At 43.2% G+C, this 27,910-nt stretch overlaps 1 protein-coding gene across 3 annotated transcripts in view; it reads right to left on the bottom strand.

Annotated features, from left to right (window-relative positions):
* MUC13 (mucin 13, cell surface associated) overlaps positions 1–27,190 on the bottom strand; it is a 38,245-nt gene extending 11,055 nt beyond the window's left edge. Inside the window, exons 1-6 of one of the 3 annotated variants that reach the window (XM_088146456.1) lie at positions 27,084–27,190; positions 19,785–19,850; positions 18,757–18,867; positions 14,026–14,126; positions 9,639–9,694; positions 8,443–8,612 (exon numbers count right to left, since the gene is read on the bottom strand). In XM_088146456.1, the coding sequence (XP_088002582.1) occupies positions 8,443–8,612; positions 9,639–9,694; positions 14,026–14,126; positions 18,757–18,867; positions 19,785–19,850; positions 27,084–27,126 (547 nt within the window). In that variant the 5' untranslated portion in view covers positions 27,127–27,190. Of the gene's footprint in view, positions 1–8,442; positions 8,613–9,638; positions 9,695–14,025; positions 14,127–18,756; positions 18,868–19,784; positions 19,873–27,083 lie in introns of all 3 variants that reach the window. The other 2 variants (XM_088146457.1, XM_088146458.1) reach the window with 2 other exon arrangements.
* Between the last annotated feature and the right edge of the window lie 720 nt (positions 27,191–27,910).

Genomic DNA, 27,910 nt, shown 5'->3' on the forward strand with positions numbered 1-27,910 from the left:
CATCACCTTCTAAGCCATTTGAATAAGCTAATAGGATCACACATGCTATCAGCTGCAGACAGCCTTTGAACCCTGGTTTTAGGCTTCCCTGAAATTTGTCGTGCCATTATATCTGAGAACAGCTGCTTTTTCCAGGGCGTATAAATAGGAATTTAAATCCATCACTAACAAGACACTACTGACCGAGGTATTGAGTGTATCACGCTCCATGTCTTAACACTGCTGATGAGAGTTAACAGTAGGGAAAGGCACAGAGCACAATGACACACCACAATAATCATCTCCATGCATGTTGTGATTTTTGCAGTGAATGTTTTTAAAAACCTACCCCATCAGGAACCCTCACTGAGCAGGATTTCTGATCACAGGGAAATTTCTAATCATGTTCACCCAGATGGGAAGAGAACCCCCTTCAGATCTTCATGTTAAATATTTGAAGGTTTTGAGATGGGACAGGCAGGGTCATTACAGAAGGTTACAGAATTTCCTTCTGTGCTCCTTTCACAGGTGAATGCATAAATCACAACGTAACATGTATCAAGTGCAGACATTTTTGCTCTTCTACTAGTATTTGTTCCATCACCAATAATTCAATCTGAAATTAGGGAGACCCCTCCTCCATTAGATCATGGAGCAGGATAATGAACTGGGATATATAAACTGACCTCTGACAATCACTTCTAGAGATATGAAACAAAAGCTACTTTGAACAACGTAGCTTTCCAATCAACGTGCAGATTCAACACATCTTCCACTTCAAATAACATCAGGTGATTTTCCAAGCCAATAAGTATATCCTCACCTTATAACCTCTTGACACTGAATAAGTTCATCAGCATTAAATGCCTGCCTGGTTTCTCTCTTATGTCATTACATCTTGAAGTCAATGGCATGTTAAGGAGCATCAAGAGAAGCACAGAGTCCAGGTCATGGGAAGTAATTATCCTGCTCTACTCTGCCTTGCTCAGGCCTCACTTGGAGTAGTTTGTTTAGTTCTGCACACCCCAGTTTAAAAAAGAGATTGATCAACTGGAGCAAGTCAAGAGAAGGGCTACCAAGATGTTGAAAGGTCTGGAAACCAAATCCTATGCGGAATGGTTAAAAGATCTAGGTATGTTTAGCTTGCAGAAGAGAAGGTTGGGAGGAGACATGATAGCTGTCTTCAAATATCTGAAGGGCTGTCACATTGTAGAGAGTTTGGATTTATTCTCCAGAGGATATGACTAGAACTAATGGGATGAAACTTCAAGGATGTAGATACAGATTAAACATAAGGAAGAACTTGACAGTAAATGCTGTCAGTCAGTGGAACAGGTTACCTTACAGAGTGCTTTTTCCCTTCACTGGAGGTTTTCAAACAGTGACCTATTGGGGATGGTGTCGTGAATCCTGCAGGGGGTTGGACTTGATGCCTTCTTCGGTCTTCCAACTCTATGATTCTATGATCTGCCTCATGCCCTTCATTGCTTGTCTACCTGAGCTTTAGGCAGTTTATGATTATGTTTATTGCCTCCAGTCTAGGCATCTTATCTACCAGATCTGGTGCCTGATCTCCATTCCATTAATAACCATGCCATTTGACCTCCTGACTCTTGCCTACCTGCGACTTGCCTACCCCTCCAACCATCTGCAGACTGTTTTAAGCAGGAGGTAGGAAATGCAGCAATGTGTAATATTTAGAAACCTGCATTGCTGTATGTCAGGTTCGGCCAGCACGGGGCTTCAGGGAAGCTCGCAGCCAGACCACGCGGAATCCACCGGCGGTAGCTAGCGGGGAAAAGAGGAACTGAAAGCGCCGCTAGTTAACGGGCCACCTGCGCCCAGCCAAACAGGAAAACCGCAGCGGAAGCTTTTAACTATAAACTGATAACGGCGCGAGCCAACAATGAACGGAGCCGCAGGCAGCGAAACAAGATCGCAACGCAGCACAGAACCCTTGGGCTTGCACGTAACGGGGAGGGACCAACCCAGCCGGAGGGGAACTGGCAATCAAGGACAATGGACCCTGACCGAACCTGCCATCATGGACAATCAAGGGGGATTATTGGGGGGCCGATAATCCGCAGCAGCAACGTGATCGCGGGGCAGGAAAAAAGCGTGGGAAGGGGAGAATATAACAAGTGATGCAATTGTACCAAGCCAGTCCTGGCTTTGCTTGTGACTACTACGTTACGCATGAGTAAACCTTCTTTGTGAACCACACGTGTCACGAGAGTTTCTCTGTCGAACGGGGCAAACCTTACATAAAGCCAGGACTCACCGTTAGCGCTACCCGGTACCACCGAGGAGCGTTTCCCTTTCCAATACAGGCATGACCAGCGACGAGGAATCCGCGGGTCAGCTGGAGCACGAGGGGCCCAGGCTCGAGGAGGGACGGTCAGAGCCACCCGGGAGCGACGGGACAGAGACCAGGGCCGGGCGCCCTCCAGCTGAGCGGTGGTCGATGTGCGTGAACCAAGGGCCAGACGGTTCAGGCGTCACGATGACCCGAGGTTCAGGGTCCCGGAACCGCGAGTGGAACGAGAAGTTCGCCCGACTAGAGGAGAGAGTCGAGCGGCGCCTAGACGCCATGGAGGCGATGCTCCAGACCCTGCTACAGAGAGTGGGACCATCGGCGGTGAGCGATGGGGCGAGCAACGGAGGTGGCGGTCCGGCACCCCAGCCGGCACCGCCCACGATGCCCCAGTCGGTGGACCGATGGGCGGCAGACGCCCTGAGACTTCGAGGCATCACTGGGAAGTTCTCAGGGGACCCTGAACAGCTGCCGCATTTTTTGACGCACGTTAGGGGGTTCATGCAGAGGGGTGGTCACCTATTCGCTAGGGACGAGGATAGAGTATCCTACGTGGCTGAGCTGCTAGATGGCCAAGCAGCTAGCTGGGTGATCGGACTATATGACGCCAACGCGGCGGAACTACGGAGTTTCCCGGACTTCATGCAGGCGCTCCGGGACAGATTCAAGGACACATTGAGCGCCAAGCGGGCAGAGGACGACATCCTGCAGTTCAGACAGCGGGGCAAGTCGGTATCGGAGTACGCCCTGGAGTTCCGGAGGTTGGCAGAGAAGCTCACGGACTGGCCGGAGTCCCTGAGGGTGAAGTATTTTAAGAGGGGGCTCAATCCAGAGATCCTGGAGCGGGCACTGGGACGGGACGACCCGTCCACAGTGAAAGATTGGATCTGGCTGGCCGGAACGGTGGAATCGGCATGGCGGCAGATCCAACAAAGCGCGAGGCGACGGGACCAGCTGAGGGACCAGCCGAGGGAGAGAACCCCCGAGGAAAGGCGGAGCAGTCGGCGGCAGTCCACTGGGGGGCGAGAGGTGACCAGAGCCCCGAACCTGTGCTTCTGGTGCGGAGGCAGAGGCCACCGAGCGGCGCAGTGCCCGACGGAGCGGGAAGGAGCCTCACCACGGCCCGAAGTCAAGCCCCCGCGTGCGACCAGGAAAAGGGCCGGCGACCGACCGCGGAAGGGGGCAGTGGCGGCGGTGACCGAAAAAGGACGCGGGGGGTGGTCGACCCCGGAGACGGCGTCCTCCGGAGAGGACTCGGAGCCGGCGGGAAACGAGGCGCGCTCGCACTGAACGGCGTCCCAGTGCGAGCAGGGGAGTCGAGGCGCGCGGACCCAATCGGAGATGAGGACTGCCCTCCGTTCCGGGTGAGAATACACATCCGGGGGGTGAGATCCGGAGGGGAGGCACAGCTGCGGGCGCTACTGGATTCAGGCTGCACCCACTGCTTGATGCACCCAGCTGTGGTCTCGGGGCTCGGACTACAGCTGAGGCGCCTCCGGGAGCCCATTGCATTCAGCCAGCTAGACGGCACACTGGCAGGGGGGGGGCCCAGCTCAGTATTACACCGAGCCGGTCCAGATGACAATCGGGAGTCACCGGGAAGAACTAAGATTTGTGGTGGTCCCGGTGGCCCACTACGCGGTGGTACTCGGCTTGGCGTGGCTGCGGCGACGGAACCCACGGGTCAACTGGACGGCGGAGGCAGTGCGGTTCGGGGTCGACAGACCGGCGAAGTGCGAGAGCAGAGGGGACCGAGCAGTGGAGACGGGTGCGGCCGCAACCACAGACGGGCAAGTGGAGGATCCGAGACCCCGGGAGACGGGGCGAGAGCAGACGGAGCCTGAGACCCGGGCGGCAACAGCAGCAGCAGCAGCGCCGGGACCCCGGAGACTCGCAACGATCCCGAGGCATGGGGAGGCAGCGGCGACTGGGGAGGCAGCGGCGACTGGCGAGACAACTGCAAAGCGAGAGGCAGGGTCCGGGGAACCCATGACGGGTGGCGGAATCCCGAGGCAGTATCGAGACCTGGCGGCAGCGTTCGGGGAGAAGGAGTCCGACCAGCTCTCTCCACACCGGCCCAGTGATTGCGCCATCGAGTTAGAGCCAGGGGCGACTCTGCCTAAGCCGAAAATGTACTCCCTGTCAAGGAGGGAGATGGGGGCTCTGCAGGAGTTCATAGACAAGAACCTAGCGCGGGGATTCATCCAACCCGCGAAGTCACCATTAGCGGCCCCGGTACTATTCCGGGAGAAGAAGGATGGCTCGCTCCGAATGTGCGTGGACTACCGGGGGCTGAACGCAATCAGCACCGAGTACAAATACCCCCTCCCCTTGATGAAGGACTTGATGTCGCACCTGTCTAAGGGGAGGGTGTTCACAAAACTGGACTTGCGCGAAGCTTACTTCAGGGTCAGGATCTGCGCTAAAGATGAGTGGAAAACGGCGTTCAACACGCCGCTCGGAAGCTACCAATTTTCCATGATGCCGTTCGGATTAAAAGGGGCCCCGGGGGTATTTATGCAGCTAATAAATGAGGTGCTGCACGACCTACTCTACCGGGGCGTCCTGGTCTACCTGGACGACATCCTCATCTACACCGGATCCTCCACTTGCCCGTCTGGCGGAGCACGTGAGCCTGGTGCGCACGGTGCTCCAGAGACTGCTGAAGGCACAGCTGTACGCGAAGCTATCGAAATGCGAGTTCCATCGAGAGCAACTAGACTACCTCGGCTACCCAATATCCAGCTGGGGAATTGAGATGGACCCGGCGAAGGTAAAGGATGTCCTGGGCTGGGAAGCGCCGCGAACCCGGAGGCAACTTCAAAGCTTCCTAGGGTTTGCGAACTTCTATAGATAGTTTATCCCGAACTTCGCCCAAATCGCCCTTCCCCTAACAGACCTGCTAAAAACCAAGGGCACTGGAAACCCCCCCAAGCCCAGCATGACACTTGCATGGACTGCAGAATGCCAGGGGGCATTTGAGGAGCTAAAACGGCGGTTCACAGCGGAGCCGATCCTGCGCCATCCCGACCCAGATCGGCGGTTTATAATCCAAGTAGATGCGTCAGACGTGGCAACGGGGGCAGTCCTGCTCCAGCCCAGCCCGGAGGGGGCCATCCACCCATGCGCCTACGCCTCCCGCAAATTCACTGAGACGGAGAGGAGGTGGATGGTGTGGGAGAAAGAGGCGTACGCAGTCAAGTGGGCACTGGCCACGTGGAGGCATCTACTGGAGGGGGCAGCTGAACCATTCGAGGTGTGGACAGACCATAAGAACCTCGAGGCCCTGAAGACCCCGCGTAAGCTATCCCCCAAACAGGCGCGGTGGTCCCAATACTTCGGGAGGTTCAGGTTCACCCTAAAACACATCCCCGGGAAGCGCAACTTCCTAGCCGATGGACTGTCTCGCATGCCCCAGCACGCCAGCCTACGGGAGGAGATCATGGACTCCATCATCCCTGCCAGCAGACTGGCTGCAAAGGCGGTGACCCGGAGCCAGACCAAGGGGGAGCGACGGGACGCGGCGCCTGAAGTAAGGCAAGGGTTCGTGGAGGCGGCGGAGCGGGACGCTTGGCTCAAGCAGAACCGAGAGGCACTAATCAGCCAAGAGGGGTTGTGGTGGCACGAAGGAAAGCTGTACGTGCCTGAGGGTTGCCGACGGGAGGTCATGGAAAGAGCCCACGACAGCCGGAGCGCGGGGCATTACGGCTTCGTGAAGACGCTCCACTTAATTTGGCGGCAGTTCTGGTGGCCCACGCTCCGTAAGGACGTGGAGGCGTACTCGGGGGGTTGCCCGGTGTGCGCGACGGCGAAAGGGTCCAAAGGCAAGCCTAGAGGGCTACTCCAGTCGGTAGCGGAACCCGACGGCCCATGGCAAGAGATCGCCATGAACTTCATAGTAGAGCTCCCGGAGAGTAAGGGGAAGACCGCCATTTGGGTGGTTACGGACTTATTCTCCAAACAAGCGCACTTTGTAGCGTGCCGGCGAGTCCCCATGGCAGAGGGGTTGGCGAGACTATTCGTGCAACATGTTTACCGGCTCCACGGCGCGCCCCGACGGGTCGTCAGCGATCGGGGCGGCAACTTCATCGCGCGGTTCTGGAGGGAGTTCCTGAAGCGGGTAGGGACGAAGCAAGCCCTTTCGTCCGCGGCACACCCGCAGACGGACGGAGCCACGGAACGCCTGAACGGGGGGCTCGAACAGTACCTGCGCTGCTACGTGGGGCACCAACAGGACGATTGGGCGGAGCTACTACCATTCGCGGAAGTGGCATACAACAACGCCGTCCACAAGAGTACCGGGTTCTCTCCGTTCAAAGTAGCCACCGGGAGAGACTTCGTCCCCATGCCAGAGTTGCCTCAGCCGGAATCCCAGATCAACTCCCTGGACGCCTGGTTCGCCCAAATCGACGCGACCCGGCGAGCGGCGCACGCGGCATTGCAAAGAGCCAAAGCCAACTACAAGAAACACGCGGACCGCAAGAGGCTCCCCGAGGAGCAGTGGAAAGTGGGGGACCAGGTGTATCTGTCAACCAAAAACCTAAAGACGCACCAGGCATCGAAAAAACTCAGCCCGAGGTTTGTGGGGCCGTTCCCCATTGCAGAGGTCATCAATCCAGTAACCGTCAGGCTGACGCTCCCGAAAAGCCTCGGGAAGATCCACCCGGTGTTCCATTGCAGACTGCTAAAGCTGCACCAGCCGGGGAACGCCTGGCACAAGGCAGAGGGAGTGCCACCACCCATCATGGTCGGGGGGGAGCAGCATTTCGAGATCAACCAGATACTGGACGCCAGGAGGCACAAGGGGCGGGTCCAGCTCCTAGTGCAATGGAAACATTTTCCCAAGTCCCACAGCGAATGGGTGAGTAAAACCCACATAAGGGCGCCGGACCTAGTGCGGGACTTTTACAATAAATACCCCGGGAAACCGAAATAGAGCCGGGGGGGGAGTTGTCTTCAGGGGGGCGGTATGTCAGGTTCGGCCAGCACGGGGCTTCAGGGAAGCTCACAGCCAGACCACGCGGAATCCACCGGCGGTAGCTAGCGGGGAAAAGAGGAACTGAAAGCACCGCTAGTTAACGGGCCACCTGCGCCCAGCCAAACAGGAAAACCGCAGCGGAAGCTTTTAACTATAAACTGATAACGGCGCGAGCCAACAATGAACGGAGCCGCAGGCAGCGAAACAAGATCGCAACGCAGCACAGAACCCTCGGGCTTGCACGTAACGGGGAGGGACCAACCCAGCCGGAGGGGAACTGGCAATCAAGGACAATGGACCCTGACCGAACCTGCCATCATGGACAATCAAGGGGGATTATTGGGGGGCCGATAATCCGCAGCAGCAACGTGATCGCGGGGCAGGAAAAAAGCGTGGGAAGGGGGGAATATAACAAGTGATGCAATTGTACCAAGCCAGTCCTGGCTTTGCTTGTGACTACTACGTTACGCATGAGTAAACCTTCTTTGTGAACCACACGTGTCACGAGAGTTTCTCTGTCGAACGGGGCAAACCTTACACTGTACTCAATAGATAGAGCTGGATATATATCACACTAAGATGTGATTGCTTTAGCTATGATTTGTTGAACAACCTAAAATGGCTTGGTATATATATAGCCCCAAGCCATAATTTACAAACCACAATGATCTGGGTTTGCATATCATTGCTAAAACAAAAACATACAAGTCATGTTATGGATTAGCTTGATGTGTGAAGCAACCTTTAATTTTGGAAAAAGGGTAAAGAAACTGGGTCAGCTGACTACTGCTTTTCAGAGCCCTACCTAGTAGATAGGAGAACTGAACTTAGAGGATTCCACGCTGTTTTCTCATGTTGCGCTAAGCCAGTTGAAGGTGTATAGATGAACCCAGTTGATTGTGGTTATGTGATAAATTATCGTTGTTAAACAAAACCATGGTTTAATGTGATGTATGAACCCAGCTATAGCCTGATTCATCAGAACAACTCTGAAATCAAAATGAAAATGTTTATGACTGGTGGTCATAGTTGGTTGCCATGTCAGCTGGGGATAGTGGCATGTGTAATCCAACACATCTCGAGGGTACCCAGAGTCAGCACTTTGGGGACTCTATAGTAGTTTTGATAACACTGATGAAGGATCAAATCAACCTTTTTAGTATGTACGTACATTTAAATGATGAGGTTTTGAAGATACTCTCCACAGAGGAATTCTTTACAGTGTTCTCCAACTCCTTATATGACATATTTTTCATTTGATCAAACATAATGATGAGTGTAACTATAGTCTCATTTTTGTCTTCTGCCTTACTCAGCCTTTGAGAAGTTGCTGAAGATGATCTGAAAGAGTATTTTCACACATATGTGTTAAGAAAGGTGCTATTAATTCCAGTATTTTAATAACATTCTTTTAAGTTTAATTAAAACAATGTTTAAGACCAAAGCAGCCATTCCGTAGAAAATCTGCAAACCCTGGTCCCCCAACCATCTCAAGTCACACAGAGAGGGCTGCGTTGCAATGGGAAATGGAAATGCAGCAGGTCAAGCATGACTATTCAAGCTTGAGCTGTCTGAGCAGGAAAAAATGGTTCTTTATGCAAATAGCCAAGGCAGCAACAGTCACACATAACAAAAAATAACACATTTAGAAGAAGTAACTGAAGGAATGCTTCCAAACCAAGACAGATAAGGACTGGGCATGCTAGCTCAGAATGCAAGCTGATTATTGGAGCTTTGGAAACAGAAATCCCTTGTGGAGATTAGGCTGGAAAGGAATATCCTGAAAAAAGGCAGGGTTGTTATACTGGCTGCAACTCTCTTCTTCACAGAGATCTTTTATAGGCAGTCCTAGCTTACCGACCACTTGTTCAGTGACCGTTTAAAGTTATGATGCTGAATAATGAGACTTAGAACAGGTCCTCAAAATTGTGGCTGTCGCAGTGACCCTGCGGTCACATGATCACAATCTGGGCACTTGGCAACTGGCACACATTTACAATGATTGCAGTGTCCTGCAGTCATATGATCACCATTTGTGACTTTCATAGCTGGCTTACGATAAACAAAGTCAGTAGGGAACCTGGCGGGAAGTCATAAGTCATGGTCACATCATGTCATGTTTAATGACCCACAGAGATTCACTTAACGTCCACAGCTGGAACTGACAAACTGCTATCATAAATTGGGCGTGGTCACATAATATTTCGCTTTACGATCGCATCACTCAGCGATGGAATTGCCTGTCCCAATTGCAGTAAGTGTGGAATACTTGTACTTAAGAACTCACTTGTTTTCCATTCACATATACACACAGAATATGTATAAAAATATATACAGTATACATATCAACAAAGCCACCACACTTACTTCACACTGAGAATGCTTATGTTCTTAAAACTGGTTTCTCCAAATATTTGGCTGAACTGTAAAAGTTTAATACAAAACAAGTAACAGTTAAACTGAGAATCAAATTGGGAATTTTAAAAATGAATGGAGAAGGGAACAGCTCAACAGATACAAAAACGAACTACAGTGTTTTATAAAAGGAGATGTGAATAAAGATGGGTATGAGCTTGAATTCACCCAGGATACCAAAACATGGTTTAACATTAAGAAGAAAAGATACACCCCTCTTCTCCTTCCAGCATAGAGAGGAGTTCAGAAGTCTGTTCTGTTTTAGACCAGCCACAGCTTCTCATGATGTCCACATCTAACCAAACTGTGGTTAGTTGAACTATGATTAGTGGACCTAACTTGTATTTATGCCGCAGTCTAAGATTTCGACATAAGATTAAACACAGTTAACAAACCGGGACTCTTCTGACTGCTACTGCTGTTCCAAAGGAGAAGAGGAGAGAGAAACCACGTAGGCCAAAACCAAAAACAGGTTGTCTTCATAACACTAGAGTTTAGCATGGGCAAACCTGGATTATTCCAAGATATTATAACAATTGATCTAAAGGAGTAATCAATTTTAAAATGATGTTCCCAATTAAGATATGTGCAAAGATAGTTAGGTATTTTTATAAAGCTCTGAATTGGCCCTCTGCTGGATACTTTTATACCAGGTCTAGATTCACTGGTGTCCTGTGTGAAGTGGTAGTAAGATTTCTACAGGTTTTCCCTTCCACTTAAACTAATCCATTCCTAGTCCTAATACCCCTTCATGGATCACTGCCTTGTCGTGGCGAAGGGGCTTGCGTAACTCAGTGAAGCCATGAGCTATACCGTGCAGGGCCACCCAAGATGGACAGGTCATGACAGAGAGTTCTGACAAAATGTGGTCCACTGGAGAAGGAAATGGCAACCCACTCCAGTATCCTTGCCAAGAAAACCCCATGGACAATGTTAAAAGGCCAAAAGATATGACGCCGGAAGATGAGCCCCTCAGGTCGGAAGATGTCCAAAATGCTACTGGGGAAGAGCGGAGGGCAATTCCAAGTAGCTCCAGAAAGAGTGAAGCGGCTGGGCTAAAGCCGAAAGGACGTTCAGCTGTGGATGTATCTGGAAGTGAAAAGAAGGTCCGATGCTGTAAAGAACAATATTGTATAGGTACCTGGAATGTAAGATCTATGAACCAAGGCAAGCTGGATGTGGTCAAACATGAGATGACAAGATTGAACGTCGACATCTTGGGAATCAGCGAACTGAAATGGACGGGAATGGGTGAATTTAATTCGGGTGACCATTATATCTACTACTGTGGGCAAGAAACCCTTAGAAGAAATGGAGTTGCAATCATAGTCAATAAGAGAGTCGGAAAGGCAGTAATGGGGTACAACCTCAAAAACGACAGGATGATCTCAGTGCGTATCCAAGGCAAACCATTCAATATCACAGTCATCCAAGTCTATGCCCCAACCACTGATGCTGAAGAAGCTGAGGTTGACCGCTTCTATGAAGACCTACAACATCTTCTAGAACTAGCACCAAAAAAAGATGTCCTTTTCATCATAGGGGATTGGAATGCTAAAGTAGGAAGTCAAGGAGTAATCGGAATAACAGGCAAGTTTGGCCTTGGAGTACAAAATGAAGCAGGGCAAAGGCTAATAGAGTTCTGTCAAGAGAACAAGCTAGTCATAGCAAACACTCTTTTCCAACAACACAAGAGACGACTCTACATATGGACATCACCAGATGGTCAATACCGAAACCAGATTGATTACATACTTTGCAGCCAAAGATGGAGAAGCTCTATACAGACAGCAAAAACAAGACCAGGAGCTGACTGTGGCTCAGATCATGAGCTTCTTACTGCAAAATTTAGGCTTAAATTGAAGAATGTAGGGAAAACCACTAGACCACTCAGGTATGACTTAGATCATATTCCTTGTGAGTACACAGTGAAGGTGATGAATAGATTTAGAGGATTAGATTTGGTAGACAGAGTGCCTGAAGAACTATGGACGGAGGTCCGTAACATTGTACAGGAGGCAGCAACTAAAACCATCCCAAAGAAAAAGAAATGCAAGAAAGCAAAATGGCTGTCTGATGAGGCTTTACAAATAGCTGTGGAAAGAAGGAATGCGAAAAGCAAGGGTGAAAGGGAAAGATATAAGCAACTGAATGCAGATTTCCAGAGAATAGCAAGGAGAGATAAGAAAGCCTTCTTAAATGAACAATGCAAAGAAATTGAGGAAAACAATAGAATGGGAAGACTAGAGATCTCTTCAAGAAAATTGGAGATATGAAAGGAACGTTTAGTGCAAAGATGGGCATGATAAAGGACAAAAAAGGCAGGGACCTAACAGAAGCAGAAGAGATTAAGAAGAGGTGGCAAGAATACACAGAAGAACTATACAAGAAAGATCTTAATGTCCCTGATGTCCACGCTGGTGTGATCGCTGACCTTGAGCCAGACATCCTAGAGAGTGAAGTCAAGTGGGCCTTAGGAAGCATTGCTAACAACAAAGCTAGTGGAGATGACAGTATTCCAGCTGAGTTATTTAAAATACTAAAAGACGATGGTGTTAAAGTGCTGCACTCAATATGCCAGCAAGTTTGGAAAACGCAACAGTGGCCACGGGATTGGAAAAGGTCAGTTTACGTTCCAATTCCAAAGAAGGGCAATGCCAAAGAATGCTCAAACTATCGCACAATTGCACTCATTTCACATGCTAGCAAGGTTATGCTCAAAATCCTACAAGCTAGGCTTCAGCAATACATGAACCGAGAACTACCGGATGTACAAGCTGGGTTTCGAAGAGGCAGAGGAACTAGAGATCAAATCGCCAACATTCGCTGGATCATGGAGAAAGCACGAGAGTTCCAGAAAAATATCTACTTCTGCTTCATTGACTATGCAAAAGCCTTTGATTGTGTGGATCACAACAAACTGTGGCAAATTCTTAAAGAGATGGGAGTACCAGACCACCTTACCTGTCTCCTGAGAAATCTGTATGCGGGCCAAGAAGCAACAGTTAGAACCGGTCACGGAACAACCGATTGGTTCAAAATAGGGAAAGGTGTACGACAAGGCTGTATACTGTCACCCTGCTTATTTAACCTATATGCAGAGTACATCATGAGAAATGCCAGGCTGGAAGAATCACAAGCCGGAATTAAGATTGCAGGGAGAATCATCAACAACCTCAGATATGCGGACGATACCACCCTAATGGCAGAAAGTGAAGAAGAACTAAAGAGCCTCTTGATGAGGGTGAAAGAGGAGAGTGCAAAAGCTGGTTTGAAACTCAACATTAAAAAAACTAAGATCATGGCATCTGGACCCATCAATTCCTGGCAAATAGAAGGGGTAGAAATGGAAGCAGTAACAGACTTCATTTATTTGGGCTCCAAGATCACCGCAGATGGAGACTGCAGCCATGAAATTAAAAGACGCTTGCTCCTTGGGAGGAAAGCTATGGCAAGCCTAGATAGCATATTAAAAAGCAGAGACGTCACCTTGCCGACAAAGATCCGCATAGTCAAAGCTATGGTTTTTCCAGTAGTAATGTATGGCTGTGAGAGCTGGACCATAAAGAAGGCGGAGCGCCGAAGAATTGATGCCTTTGAACTGTGGTGCTGGAGAAGACTCTTGAGAGTCCCCTGGACTGCTAGGAGGTCAAACCAGTCAATCTTAAAGGAAATCAACCCTGATTGCTCATTGGAAGGATCGATAATGAAGCTCAAGCTCAGATACTTTGGTCACCTAATGCGAAGAGAGGACTCTTTGGAAAAGACCCTGATGCTGGGAAAGATTGAAGGCAAAAGGAGAAGAGGACGGCAGAGGATGAGATGGTTAGATAGCATCACTGAAGCAATGAGCATGAAACTGAGCAAACTCAGGGAGGCAGTGAAGGACCGGAAGGCCTGGCGCAGTATGGTTCATGGGGTCACGGAGAGTCGGACACGACTTAACGACTAAACAACAACAACAAAAGTCCTAATAACTGCTTGGTTTAACTACAAATTAAAATGTTTGAAAACTGTTTATATCGTATAGAAATGTATCATTACTTTATAAATGTAATACACGTATTATTTTTATATTATTTTTATTTTGCATTTTATGTATATGAAGTAAGTTTTGATGATGTGATCAGACTCAAATATTTAATATCATAGGAAGCCTTAATTTCAATAGATGTGGATATTAAAATGCAAATTTTGGAGGTAATGAGTATGACAAAAACCAGAATCAGAACATTTTTTTTCTCTGTATAATTCAGCTGTAGATATGAATGGGTGCAAGAAATACCTAGCTGCATCTATTTTGAGAAAATAGAAAAGATGTCAGAAAAAGTAAACTTACAAAATTAGTGAGATTTTCATATAATTCTGTATAATTCACTGTGTCTTCCATAGAGACGTCAAATGGGTCATCCAGAATCGCTTGTCCTGGGAATACTTTTCCTGAAATTACAGTAGAACTTCATACGATATCAGGACAATCAGCATTTTATTACCTGTAGCCAGCTGCTAAAAGTAGAGTTTTGTTATACAACCATATGCTTTGCTTTGCCCAGCGTTAGACAACAAATGGAAAACAGAGCTAAATGTACAAATTCAGGTCTTGTGAGATTCCCAAGAAAGAGCATGTTTTTCTGGAATTGAAATTAGAATTTAGAGAGACAACCACAGTAGATTACCAAACCTGAGCTGAAGACCTCCTTTCAGCTTTTTAAAAAATGAAGGTATGATCTGGTTTATGAAGATAGATCATGTCACCAAAAAGATATATACTTGGACATCGGGCAGTTTTCCCTCTTTGCAGAAGGATGCCAGCTTTCTTATTGTTTAAAATGTTTAATTTTTTAATTTATTGTTTAATTAAAATGGTTTAAAATTAAAATTGTTTAAAATGGCCAATTGAATTACGGTTCTTACACCTTACTCTCAAATTCAGCAGTCCAAAATAAACCTTTTAGCTGTGCGGTCTGGTACTTTTCACCAAATGGCAGAAAAACTCAGTCTGTGCATTTTGAATGAACGAGTTGAATGCGATCTTCACTTCCTGTGGGAGCCATGGCGAGCTGACATCCTGTCTGAGGCAGAATAGCGACTGCGAGCATAGCTGCAGCTGGACGCTGGATCCAGACTGGCGAAATCTCTCCGGAGAAGGAGAGAGCGTTGAGATTACCCACGTGACTCTGTACAGCCACTACTCAATGAGTAAAGCACGGAAACTGCTGTTTTTGCAGTCGGCTTCTGAGTGGAATGGCTGGGAGTCAGGATTTTATCAAGCTTACACTCGCAAAGCAGCCTTCACAGACATTAAGCTTGACTGAGCCTCATTTCTTAATCACCTTTTTTGGATTATTATTTCTTTTTGTTGTTTACTGGAGAGATTAAGACTCATCAGCTTGGCAAGGTCTTACTGTTTTCATTGGGTGGGTCTCCTCCCCCTTAGAGAACGATGGTGTAAATGTGATTTTAAAAGCTTTGGAAAATGTATGGTTTTTTGGACTAAGCAGCAAAAGGGTGCTTAGTATATGGATTCTAGAAAGTTAACAATGGGCCAGAGGGATTTGGAATTATAGCTTTGAATTAATTAGAAGATAATTTCTCATGGGAAAATGACAATTACTTTGGCTCTTTAATATAAGGAGACCTTGAAGGTTGGACACTAGAGGGAGCTAGAAGATAAAGGATACAGAATATGGAGCCGATAAAGAAATCGAAGTGGAAATCTGTACTGCATCTTTTTGAATACTTTTCTACTAAACTTCTTCTTAGAATGGATCAATTGATTGACAGGTTGGACAGAGCATGTTGTAATGAAGATACAGAACAAGAACAAATTGCAATAGATGTTTATGAAATTGACTTGAGGGGGGACTTAAATGTAACACAAATGGATCTGATGGATGACCGATTCCCTAAAGGTGATGTACAGATATTAAACCAGGAAAGAGATTTGGATATTTTTTTTATTGGATATTCAAAATTGCTCTGTTAAGGTTTTGAAGGACTTTATTAGAAGCATCAAACAAAAGGATAAACTCTACTTATTGAATATACAAACAAAATTTGTTCAGGTTCAGAAAGATTTTTGCGTTGAAACACAGATGATCAGCTAGGACATCAGTCTGGGACTCTTTTGAAAGGGGTTAAAGACTATGTTTAAAAACTCAGGGAAGGAACACAAGGTTGGCTTGTTTGATCAGGGCTGAAAGACGACAGTTATATCTGGTTACCCTTACTGGACTTTTGCTGACAATAAGCGATTGACAAATTATTTGGATTTTGTTTTTTGTTTTTTTATCTAAGAGATGAGCTATGGGGAGAAGAGAGATTATATTGTATTTAGAAATGGTGATAAGCTATTAAAATTGTTTCTACTTGCTGGGATGAAGGGGGAAGTTACTTCTTTTTTCTTCTTTTTTTCCTTTTTTCCTTTTCTTTTTTTCTGATCCACCCTCCCCCCTTCTTTTTCCTTTGTATTTTTTCTCTTTGTACTTTTTGTATTGTATTGGCCTTTAAATGATTTTATTAAGAATTATAAATGAAAAGATTAAAGAATCAGTTGAATGCAATCTTCATGAAGAATTCAGTTTTGGGGTAACATGAAGGACTAACATCATTAACCTTGTCAAGGTTTCACATAACCAATGAAATCAGTCTCTTCTTTTAGTGTAGGCCTGTGTCCTCACAGTGGTTATTGCTGTCAGGTTTAAGTGTTAGGGAACAGCCCATGCTCCAGAAGGGCTGGTACATAGGTAACAGAAAAGGAAGAAGCTGACTTGGATTAAATAATCCCCCTCTTCCACCAAAAAAGGAGAGAGAGAGAGAGAGAGAGAGAGAGAGAGAGAGATGTGTGGCAAGGGGAGTTTTCTTAGCTCAAAATGTATTCCAGTTATGTGAAAGTCCTTAACTGAAAAGGTCCTGAATTCATATCACAGATTTACACTTAATATACAAGATCTGCTAATAGCTGACACAGAGCAGATGTTCTCTCATTAAACCATTTGACCAGGAGTATGTTATAGTAAAGCAAAGTGGCCTCTTGCATCCTGTTTTGAAACATCACACATTAATGGGACAATTAAAAATAGGAAAATGTCTGAAGGAGACTTGAGTCTCCTCAAATTGCTGAAAACAAATGTGGGCCAGTGGGCCCTTTTCTGACAACTCTATTCACCCAGCATGATGTAGCTCCCTCAGGGCTGGAGTTGATCCATCATACTTGCCACCTATAACAGTGGATTGAAATTGATCTGGTGAGCATGTTATGCAGAGTGCAGATATAACAAGCAGCATTAGAGAGATTTAAAGAATGCAATGTCCTTATCTTGTTCTTCAAAGAAATCCAGCCAGAAGTTATAGAACATATCTGGTTGTTTATTGAGAAAAATAAAAACTACATAAAATACAAGTTTCATGCAAAACATATAAAAATCACTTCTTCTCATATATGTGGCATCCAAGACTTATCCAATACACAAGTTTAACAAAGTCTCTAGCCAAAAACCCTCAGAGAAGAGGTACACTACTTAGGTGTTAGTTACTACTACATAACCTATAAAACTGATTACATGATGACTAAAATCCTATTAAGCAGTGAGACATATAATCACCCACAATTTATTGACACTATGCACCTCCCCTTAGGGAACTAGCATACAGATGCCAATAGGTGGCAGTAAATAGCAGTATACGTGCAAACTAGAAAAATAAATGCAGATGGCCTGACTTTTGCAGTCAAAACAATTGTTTGGAGATAAGCGATTTGCATTTCTTCCCATGAGAATATCCTAACACCCCTCTCAAATCGCTTTTCGGAAAACATCAATACACATTACAGGGTAGTACAGTAAAATGATGACAGCAACCACCCAATAAATCAACAACATAAACATGAGCAGCAAATTAAATGCATTTCTTCTTTTCTGGAAACTTTCAAACTGGCTACAGCAAAAAAATGTCTCCCCCAAAGAGCAAGCAGGTTTCAGAGAAGGGAGAGCAATGCTAGATCAATGCTAGATAACTACTCATAAAACATTTGATGAGGCGTTTGTGACCTTAAAGACATTTGGTTCATTTATTCCCCAGGAACAAAATCTGATAGAAATGAATTGAGTCCTTGATTGATCAGAGACTGCTATGATAGGCATTTATGGGGGAGTTTACGGCTTCCCTACTATTTAATAGTAGGGTTAAATGAGACCTCTGGGGCTAGGAAAGAAATGGGAATGTCTAAAAACATGGGCAGATGGATAATCCAGGTCAGTCTTATCTAGAAAAATGGTATTTAGTTCTTTGACCTGCCATTCCGGAAGCAAGCTTTCAGAGACCCTCGCCCAAATTATTTAACTAATAAATGAAGGCTAGAATTTTGGCTTATTAACTTTCCAAGGTTCTATATGTTAACCCCATATCTTCTTGACACTAAACTTAACTAATTATATTTATCACGAATCTTTCTTGCTGGGTTGCTCATAGGGGCTTGACCCTAAATTTGGAGATAGATCAGCAGAGGTACTCTTCTATATCAGTGGTACAGCTTGTCTCCACACAACATAGGCGAGGCTAAGGAGTAATTTTTGGGCCCTAGAAGTCTGCTACATTGAAAAATGGCTAAAACTAAGATTAGTTGCCTGTTTTTAAAGAACCAGTGCACCATAAGCATAAATACAAATAGCATGGAACAGGTTAAAACCTTTACATAGATGGAAATATTTTTCAGATTTCAAAATCCTGGAAGGAATAAGTTAGATCCATGGAGATCAAGCCCTAGAAAAGTGCTAGGACTAACCAAGCTTTTTTTCTGTATTAGAGAACCAGGTGGTTTTTTTTCTGTATTAGAGAAGGCAAATAAATACCTGCCTGTATTAAAGCAGATGTTATGGTTCCCAAGTGTGAGGTCATAAAGTCTTTCAACTGCTAGAAATGGTTTACTCTATATTTCCAACAGATTCATAGTGATTTTTTTTTTCAGGCAGGTTCAGTGGTAACAATAGACAAACCATAATAGAAACACTGTAAAAAAAAGTGTTTCTATTCATTGTAAGAGAGGCGCCCAAGGGATCAACATATAACTCACCTAGCTGGCAAGCTGATTCATAGTAGAACCCATAAGGACACTGGAAGATAGTCTTGTTAAGGAGCTGGACACATTTAGCACCATAGGTAAAGATCTGTTCAGGACACTTTTCTAAAGGAAAAACAGAATTAAAATAAATTCATTAATAAGGTTTATCATCATCTGCCTAAACAGGTTGGTCTTCTCAGGCCTTGGGCTGACACTGCTGAACAGGAGGACCACTGGATATTCTCCTGAATAGCAAGAACTAAAAGTTTCAGTTTAGCTTTGCCTAAGCAACCATCATGTCTACATTCTTGGCTTTTGCTCCTGATTTTATTTATTTCATTTTATTTGCTCCTTATTCTTGCCTCCTGCTTTCACTCCACCTTTCTCTCTAAGATATGCTGTGCCACTTCGTGTTACCTTTATCCTTTTTTTTTCCTCTAGGTCAGTGTTGTCCAAACTTGGCCACTTTAAGATGAGTGGACTTCAACTGCATGGCTGGCTGCGGAATTCTGGGAGTTGAAGTCCACTCATCTTAAAGTGGCCAAGTTTGGACAACACTGCTCTAGGTAACTGGGCGAACTACCAAACGAAGAAGTAGGCTACAGCTATCCTCCTTTTAAAGTTGCTGTCAAATCAGAGGGGGTGTTGAAAAATAAAGAAGATGCTGGAGGCTTTTTCTTCCTCTCCTGTTCTCTCACATAAAACCTGCACATCATGTTAATACTAAGTCCAGTTCTAACTTCAAAGATCTAAACCTGCGCTATACTTCTTCAGTTGTTAGCTATGAATTCACAAGACTTCATTAAAAGCATGGCAGTCTATGTTAAAAGCTATTAAACATGAATTAAAAACATAAATTTATAAACATAAAAAATAAATTCTTAGAAGGGGAAACAAATGCAGGTATGCATTTGTAGTAATCCCCCTGAATTATGCAAGTCTATTTTAAAAGTGAATGTTTTGGGGGGATTTCATAGATGGTAGGTTCATTTGATGGCCGATATAACTATGCAGACCCTAGACAAATAAATCTTACTTACCAGGAGTAGGATCTGTGTTCTTCTCCAAATAATCAATCATGTATTGGGAGGTTTGCATTACATATCCTGAGAAGAATAGAAGGCACTGCTGAAAACAAAGGAATGGGCAAGAAGTACAACTGGCCACAAAAATGCTGCTACCAAGCCTGTGCTTCTGAAATTTAACCTAAAGATTAGCTGTTGCTTGGGAGGGGCTGTGTGCCTAGTGAATTTAACTCTTTCATAACACCAAAACAGAGTTTCTCTTCCCCTGTTCAGTTATCTCTTCTCATTGACACAGCTCCCCTGAATTTTGTTCCCTGCTTTCTCTTTCCTTCCCTTCTCAAAGTACCTCTTCCGTTTCCATGCTGTGTCCATCTTTTTTACTTTGCTGTCTTAACTGAAAGGAGGGATGAAAATGTGCATACTAGGATGTTTCCATATGTGACCTTAATCTTGTGTGTTGAAGAGAGAATGGTCACTACAGGTAGTCCACAATTTAAGAACAAGCTCCATTCCCAAGATCTGTCCTTAAGTCGAATTTGTATGTAAGCTGGAACAGTATTATTGTATAATACTGTATAAGTAGTATTGTGTAATGAACTCAAACCATTGTGTATTTAACTTGAATCATTGTGTATTTAACTCAAATTTTACTACACTAGGCTCCATTCTTAACTATGGGTTGTCTGTAACCCATAGTTACAGGTATTCTTAACCCGGGGACTACTTGTATATATGCAGATAGATATTGATTAATTTTGTAAATGGATTGTGTAATTTTACAGGCAATTGATTTTAATCAAATAATTATAATCAATATAATTCATTTTTTGTCTGGCTCCTGACCCTTTTTTTGAGAGCAGTATCTGGCTAGAATATGCATCACATGCACATCTATAGAGTTATGTCACATATTTATTGGAGGGGGAACTTACCAAGACGGATTTCAGCTAGAGTTGGCAACCTAAATTCGATGTGCGAAAGCTGGATGTTGCAGCTGTGTCTCTGCTTAATTATTTATTGCTGACTACCGAAGTCTTTTTTTATTAGGGGACTCATTTAAAGTCAAGGTTGTCATCTTTCAAGTAGCAGAAAACTTAACCAAATAACTGGAGACCCAAATAATAAGTGCTGGATTCACACATTACACTAAGCCATGGCTTGTTGAAAATACTGTTTGACAACATCATAATGACTGGGTTCAAATATGACCATGGTTTTCAAACTGTAGTAGCTGGGTTGACATTTGACATTAAGCCACAATGTGTCCTCTTTCATTTTGACATAACTGAATGCATGAATCTTCCCTGTGTGGCTCTTTTCACACTATTAGCAACACTGCTAAGTGGAAAGATCATTGTTTTCATTATTCTGATCCTTGTTATCCTTTAAATGTCTTTATCTTTCATGATCTTGTCAGAATTAGTCAGCTGGTGCCTCCTCATGTAGACATTTATATGTACAGGTCAAAATGTATACAAAATTTTTTTTGTATGTGTGATATATTATTTTTTAAAAAACAATATATATGCCTGATTTGCCACAACGAATGTATTAACAGAATAACACAAGGTATTCATATTACTCATATATATGTTTATAAATATTCTAGCTTTTTTGCTCTTTTAATCTGTCTCACTCTTTTATCTGTTTTTTCCCTTTTATTGGTTTTACTGTAATTTCGTTGTTTTGATTGTTGTGAGCCACCTAGAATTGTTGAGAGTTGGGTGGCATACAAGTTCAATAAATAATAATAATATTTATTATTATTATTTATTAAATTCAGCTGCAACATCCAGCTTTCACACATCAAATTATTATTATTATTATTTTCATTCATTTATACACTTTATATTGGATTTGTAATTAATCCAGACTGGTGTTTCAGATCTATATTAACTTTCAGGTGGCCACTGCTGAGTATTCTGGAAATTGCCAGCATTTGGAAAAACAGATTTAGACTACAATATCCTATAATACTTAAATGTATTAAAATCAACATCAGTGTCAGAATCCTTGCAAGATTTAATAGTAGCTTGTTATGTTGGCTAGTTTAGCAATTGCTTTTTACACGCTGTGGTTCTGCCATTGTAAAATGGGGGGGGGAGAAGGAATGGGAAACCATTAGAAGCAGATGGCTCCTCATCACAGGCACTGGCATGCTCAAGGTCGTACCAGCAAGGGAATCAGGAGACCAGGAGGTAAGGGGGATGAAGGAGGGAAAAGTAAGTAAGAAAAACAACTTTTGGCATGCTCAGGCTCAGTCTTAGCAATGCTTTGGAACTGTACACTTGTTCTCAATAAATGAACTTTCTTTTGAATCAATATTAGTTGCAAGGAAAGTTACTGGATTTGGGATCAGCGGATGGCAGATCGTTACAATCAGCATTTGATGTACACAATTGCAGCCATATCATGGGCTGAAGCAGGAAGGATGTCAACCCAGGGCTCCTCCCAATTCCTCTTTTGCACTGCTGGGGTGTCCCTTGGGTTGTTTCTGAACATGGATCTTGTACTTTTCTGGAAGAACATTAAACTCATCTCCAAAAGGCTGAATTGTAAGGCAGATAATGTAGACCTGATCTTGCAAATGGAGAAGAAATGAGTGAGCCATTAAGGGGAGACTCTAAGAAAAGATTAGTCAATTCTGAGAAAGAGGAGAGTATGAAAAAGAAACTCAAAATAATCTTGATTTAGTTTGGTATAAGATGGGGCAGACAAAAACTCTGACAGCCCTTTCAAGATTCTGGTATACAGAGTATTTCTGGAATGCCTGCCCTGCCTGTTTCTTGACCTGGCCTGCTTTCGAGGGCTGAAAATTTCCAAAAGCAGATTTTCAAGGGTCACTTGATTTTGCAATGCAGATAAGGGGACAGGAATAGTCTTATAGCACATCTGGGAGTTTGCTCCTGAAATTCTGGATTTATCCTTTGCGTTGCAAAGATGACTGACAATGAGTCACACTCAACTATTCCAAGAACATCATGCTGTGCATGCAAAAACATTTTCCTACCCCCTTTCCTGTTATATCCACCTATACCGTTCTACAAGAGGACAAATATCTGCTTCAAAACAAGAGTAGGGATGGTTCCTACACAGGGATAGGTTGTACAGCTAAGAACAAGTTCCACAAAATGTAGATGAATTCTCTCATAAAATATGAAATAGTGCAAACTCCATAGTTCTAATAAAAATCTTAAACATCGGCGATATTCAACCGATGAAGAATTAGAAACATGACAATGTATAAATAACTTTAGCACGAAAAACCTTATGCTCTGACCCAACTAGACAATATATCGTGGAATGACTCAGGATACTGCTTTGCTTGGAATGGTGGTAAAAAAAACAGCCAAGAGAGCAGTATGAAGTTACTTGGTTAATGGAAGAGGTGTCCATACTCCATTTATGTCTATGGAAGTTCTGCCCAAGGCCGTAATTTTACTTGGACTACTGCAGTAGGCTATACCCAAGGCTGCTTTTGAAGAACACTGGGAAACTATAATTGATCCAAAATGTAGTGGTATGTTTGTTGGCTCAACTCTGTAGACCCTTTTTGGCTTGGGACCGATGTATCTGCAGGGTAGTCTTCTCCAGCTGGATTCAACCATCCAATTTGCTCATCCCAGGAGAAAGGGCTTTTGGTTTCTCATTTTCCTGAAGTGGGGGCAATTGAGGCTTGCAAGTGTTGCTTCTCAGTGGGGGTACCTGAATTATGTATTCGCTGCCAGCTGGAAATCAGATTGGCCCTCGTGTTATTGGCTTTCCATAAACTTTTAAAAACCAGATTGTTTCAGGGAGCCTATGGTAGATGACATGACATCATCATTATATTATTGTTGGTATTGTTTGTGTGTGTGCATAATTTTTATTAAGAATTTTTATTATAATAGTAAAAATCTAATACAAACTAAACTTAAAGAAAGAAAAGAAAATAGAGAGGAGTAAAAAGAAAAGACAAGAAAGAGAAAAGTAAGGATATAATAAAGAAAAAGAAAAGAAATATATAAAGAAGTGACTTCCAACCTTCATCACAACAAATATAAACAAATTTAGTGACTCTTCACTTCCTCTAAGGTTACAAACATTTATCTCTTCAGCCCACATCCCATCTCTTATCTATAAACAAATCCATAAAACAGCACCTTTTCAGTCTTGGTGTCAGCAAAAAGTCTTAAAAAGATAGCCAGAAGTAGCAACATATCTTATTTTAACCTTGATCAAATAAACCAACTTTATATTCCTTCCTTTTATTTCTAACAGTCTTAATGTTTAATTCATTCATTCAATATTGTCATAGGATCTGATTTCTCTTCATTTCTTTTTTGTCCCGTCATACAGAGTTCATCAAGGCTTTAACAAGCCTTTTTTGTAAATCCAGTAGGAAAAAATTATTCAAGTCACTCTCTTGGTTTGTCATTTGTATTTCTTTTTAAAATTTTAAAACCTCAGCCAGTTTCTTTTGTAGATCCAGCGAAACATCCTTTTCTAGATCATTCTCTTGGCCTGTCATTTGTAAATCTACTTTCGATACCAACTCTATCTTGTTAGATAAAATTTGTTCTACATCTGACATTTCTTCAATAACATCTTTTGGACATAGCCTATCCATAGAAGGAGACATCATTCCTGACATTTCTGACTCCATTCTTCAAAATTCTCCTTCAGCATTTTTATTGGCATAACCGTCTTTCCTCTACCTAAAAGCTTTAGTCCCCTCTAATGTCCAGTTTTTGAAATCATGAAATTATTTATCTATGTTGTGTCTCGTAGAAACCAAAACAGGATCTATTTCCCCTGAGAAGCTTTTTGTACTTTATAATTGATTCCAAAATCTTACTGTAAACATTTAAATATTCCAATTTTATCTGGACCCTTTATAACTTTTTAAGATCAAAATCTTATTTAGCTTTTTGGTGTTTATTTCAAATTCTTTAAATTCTTAAGCTTATAATTAACGTTTCCTTTCATTCAGGATTAAAGGCAGATGCATCTGGCATTTTCAAACTTGTCATTCCAAAGGTTTCTAATAGATTAGAAGTAGTTAATGAGCAATTTCCGAAAGCAATTAGAAAGTGAGGTTTGCGAACTTAGTGTCCTTTAAAAGTCTCCACTGTGGTTGTGAACAAGATGGCTAATCTCATTGTCTCCTGGTGCTTAAACCCACAGAAAACCACTGTCCTGTGGTCTCCTCACAGGGAGCAGCCATCCAGAGCTCATGTGAGTAATCTGCTGTCCTCTCCTTATCCGGAGAGGTTCCAAGGAACTGGTCTACTCAGCGGTTCCTTGGTTCTTTGCCGTGGTCATCAGTTCTGCATATGCACAGTTTGCTATATCTCCCCCAGAAGCCCCATTATTGTTGGTATTGTTGACTGATTTTATTATTTTTATTTTATATTATGAATGTTTTAGTATATTTTTGTTGTCACTTTAATATATTATTGATTATGGCTATTGTTTACTAGCAGGAGCCTGCAAATAGTGACAGATATAAGTTTAAATACATAAAGAAGTAAAACCAATTTGTAATTTAAATATACTTTGTGGATAACTATCTCCTGGTAATACTGGGATATTTTGTAATTACTCTTTAACAGAATAGAATAATTAAAAATCATTTAGTCCAAACTCTATTACTTTTATTTTCTGCCATATTTATCAATGTCTTGGTATAAAATTATTGTATTCAAAACGGCCGAGATAAGAGAAGAATGAAAAAGGAGTATTTGGTATGGAATTTTACAAATTATCAAGTTATTATTAATTACACATTTAATAAAATACGACTAGATAACCAATAATACCTCTTGCAAAGTGGATATGAGATATTTTAGCTGAACTTTGAATAAGACAATAGCACAGTATTTTCAAGAGATTTACTATAGGTCTTAGGAAAGGGGCCATTTTAGCTATGGTATTATCTAGTTTGAAATTTTGATATTCTCAAGAGAGCTGTCTATGCAATTCTGGAACTATATGTATGGGTAAAAAAATAGATTTTTTTCAGGGCTGGGCAATTTCATAAAAGAAGTTCAGATGTTGAACTATTGAAAAGCAATTAGCATAGCAGACTTCAATTACTTCAAAATCATCCATCATTATTGTGCTCAAAAAAGTAACGAAAGTCTTCTCAAGCTGGAACATTCTGCTTTGCTTTGTTATGGCTTTCACTGTTGTCAAAAATGCCTTTGAAATAGAGCTACGCTCCACATCACCACCATCAAATGTAAGAAACTATGTCCATGAGATACTTTTGAATTAAAAAGTATTCTGACTTAGACAAATTGTTGAACAAATGAAGATATTTGAGCAAAAATTAGAATGGAGTAGTAATTTTAACAATGACAAGCTGGAAAAGATCTAAGTTTAGTTCTGGTTGGATCTAGAAATGCCCTTCCCATCATTTTGGATTCTTTTAGTGAAGAAAAGGACACTTTCCTTGATTTGGAGAGTATTTTCATAAGGGAAAGACATGTTTAGATTGAAGCCGGTCTTTGGAATACAGGACAATCCATTTGTAAGTAATAACAAGCCAGACTAAAAAATGTTCAAGGTGTGCAGCTGTATTCAATTCAGTTGCTATTGCATGGTTTCTTTTGCCACTGAGAACAGTGAAAACAGGGATGGCCCATGAGCTTCATGTAGCCCCCTTTCTGGAGTTCCTCAAGTTTGTGCCACCACAATTCAGGAGCAAACTTCCAAATTGCAGAGGCACAATTTTCCCCTTCCCCTCCAACACTGATTTAAGCTTTGCTTATGGAAAACAGTTTACAAGGTATCTCTGACATCCTGAAACCCAGAAAAGAAAACCCAGAAAATCTAACCACATGCATTCACATGACTTCTCAATCCTGTCCCCATAGGCCCTGGCTGCTAAGAAAATAATTTTAAACCTCTGAACTGTCAAAAATTTGGCCCATCACTGGTTTAAACTATCTGGAAAGCCCTGTCCATGGTCTGTTTACCACTGGGTGTGCAGACCAGGATCTCTGGCTTGCCACTCCCAAATAAGGCATAAATCAGAAACCAAGAAGACGTGGCATCTGATTTCCATTGTTATCAGAGGAGTGATCCTGGTTCAGACATAATGCTAACCAAACCATGAAAGAAGCAAGGTGAGACAGTTAGGAGTAGTTCAACATTATTCCACAATATTCACCCATTATCATCACTATGTCTGCCCTTTGTAGATCAATGGCTAGTCAGAAGTGGATCACTCTATATTTGAATCATTTGGCTAGTAATATGGTTTAGTTTAGCTTTTATAAGAGAAGCAGAGGATATTAATAAAATTTTCAAGAAGAAGTTACCACTTACCAAGGGTGAGCCACAGAATACTGAAAAAGATACAGCTTTTCATAGCTGCGGTGTCTCTCTGCTAATCCTACAAGGAAGTGCTTCTCCCCTCAAATTAACGTCCTTTAGATCATTAGGTTGAGGACAGAGTTCAAATTTTACTTGACGTCAGAGCTGCAGGTGGATCATATCAGTTAATGTATGGCCAAAGCCCTTCTAAACCTTGAAGTAGACTCTTAATACATTTCTCAGTTTGATCTAAGCATGCACTTAAATAGATAATTTGAAACACGAGGATGCCAGTTGAGTAGAATATGCTAACCTGTTTGTTTGTTTGTTTGTTGTAAAGCTAATTTGATAACAAATTGGTTGGCTGAACAGAAGTAACACAAGACTATTTCTTGGGTCCCAGTTTTACTTCTGCACTTAGACCCCCAATAGGCTCGCAAATGCTATAGAATGCATTTTATGTCACCAGAAGTTCACTCCTCCACTTACTACATTCCTGTGAATGTTCCACTGCCTTTTGGTGTGCATAAAGGGACAAGCTCTAGGTTTCCCCTCCCTCTGGAAAAAAAGAATGAGAAGGGGAAATGTTTCTGTAATTGCTTTTGCTTCAAAGAGGTTGAGGTGGTCCCAGGAGCACAGAAGTTATAAAACTTCACTTCTCTTTCTGGATTTCTACTTAGTTCTGTCAAGTCTGGATTTTGAAAGAATAGCAATCAAAACATATCTGATTAAAGAGCCTTTTTCTCCACTCTAAGCATTTACAACAACCATACATTTAGTTAAATAGTCATTAAGTCCCCATAAATTAAGGAAGACACCACAGGGCTTACTTCTGATGA

The sequence above is a fragment of the Python bivittatus genome, unplaced genomic scaffold (assembly GCF_059951505.1).
Source record: "Python bivittatus isolate LINGU-HERP-01145 unplaced genomic scaffold, Pbiv_v1 ctg000480_np1212, whole genome shotgun sequence".
NCBI lineage: Eukaryota > Metazoa > Chordata > Lepidosauria > Squamata > Pythonidae > Python > Python bivittatus.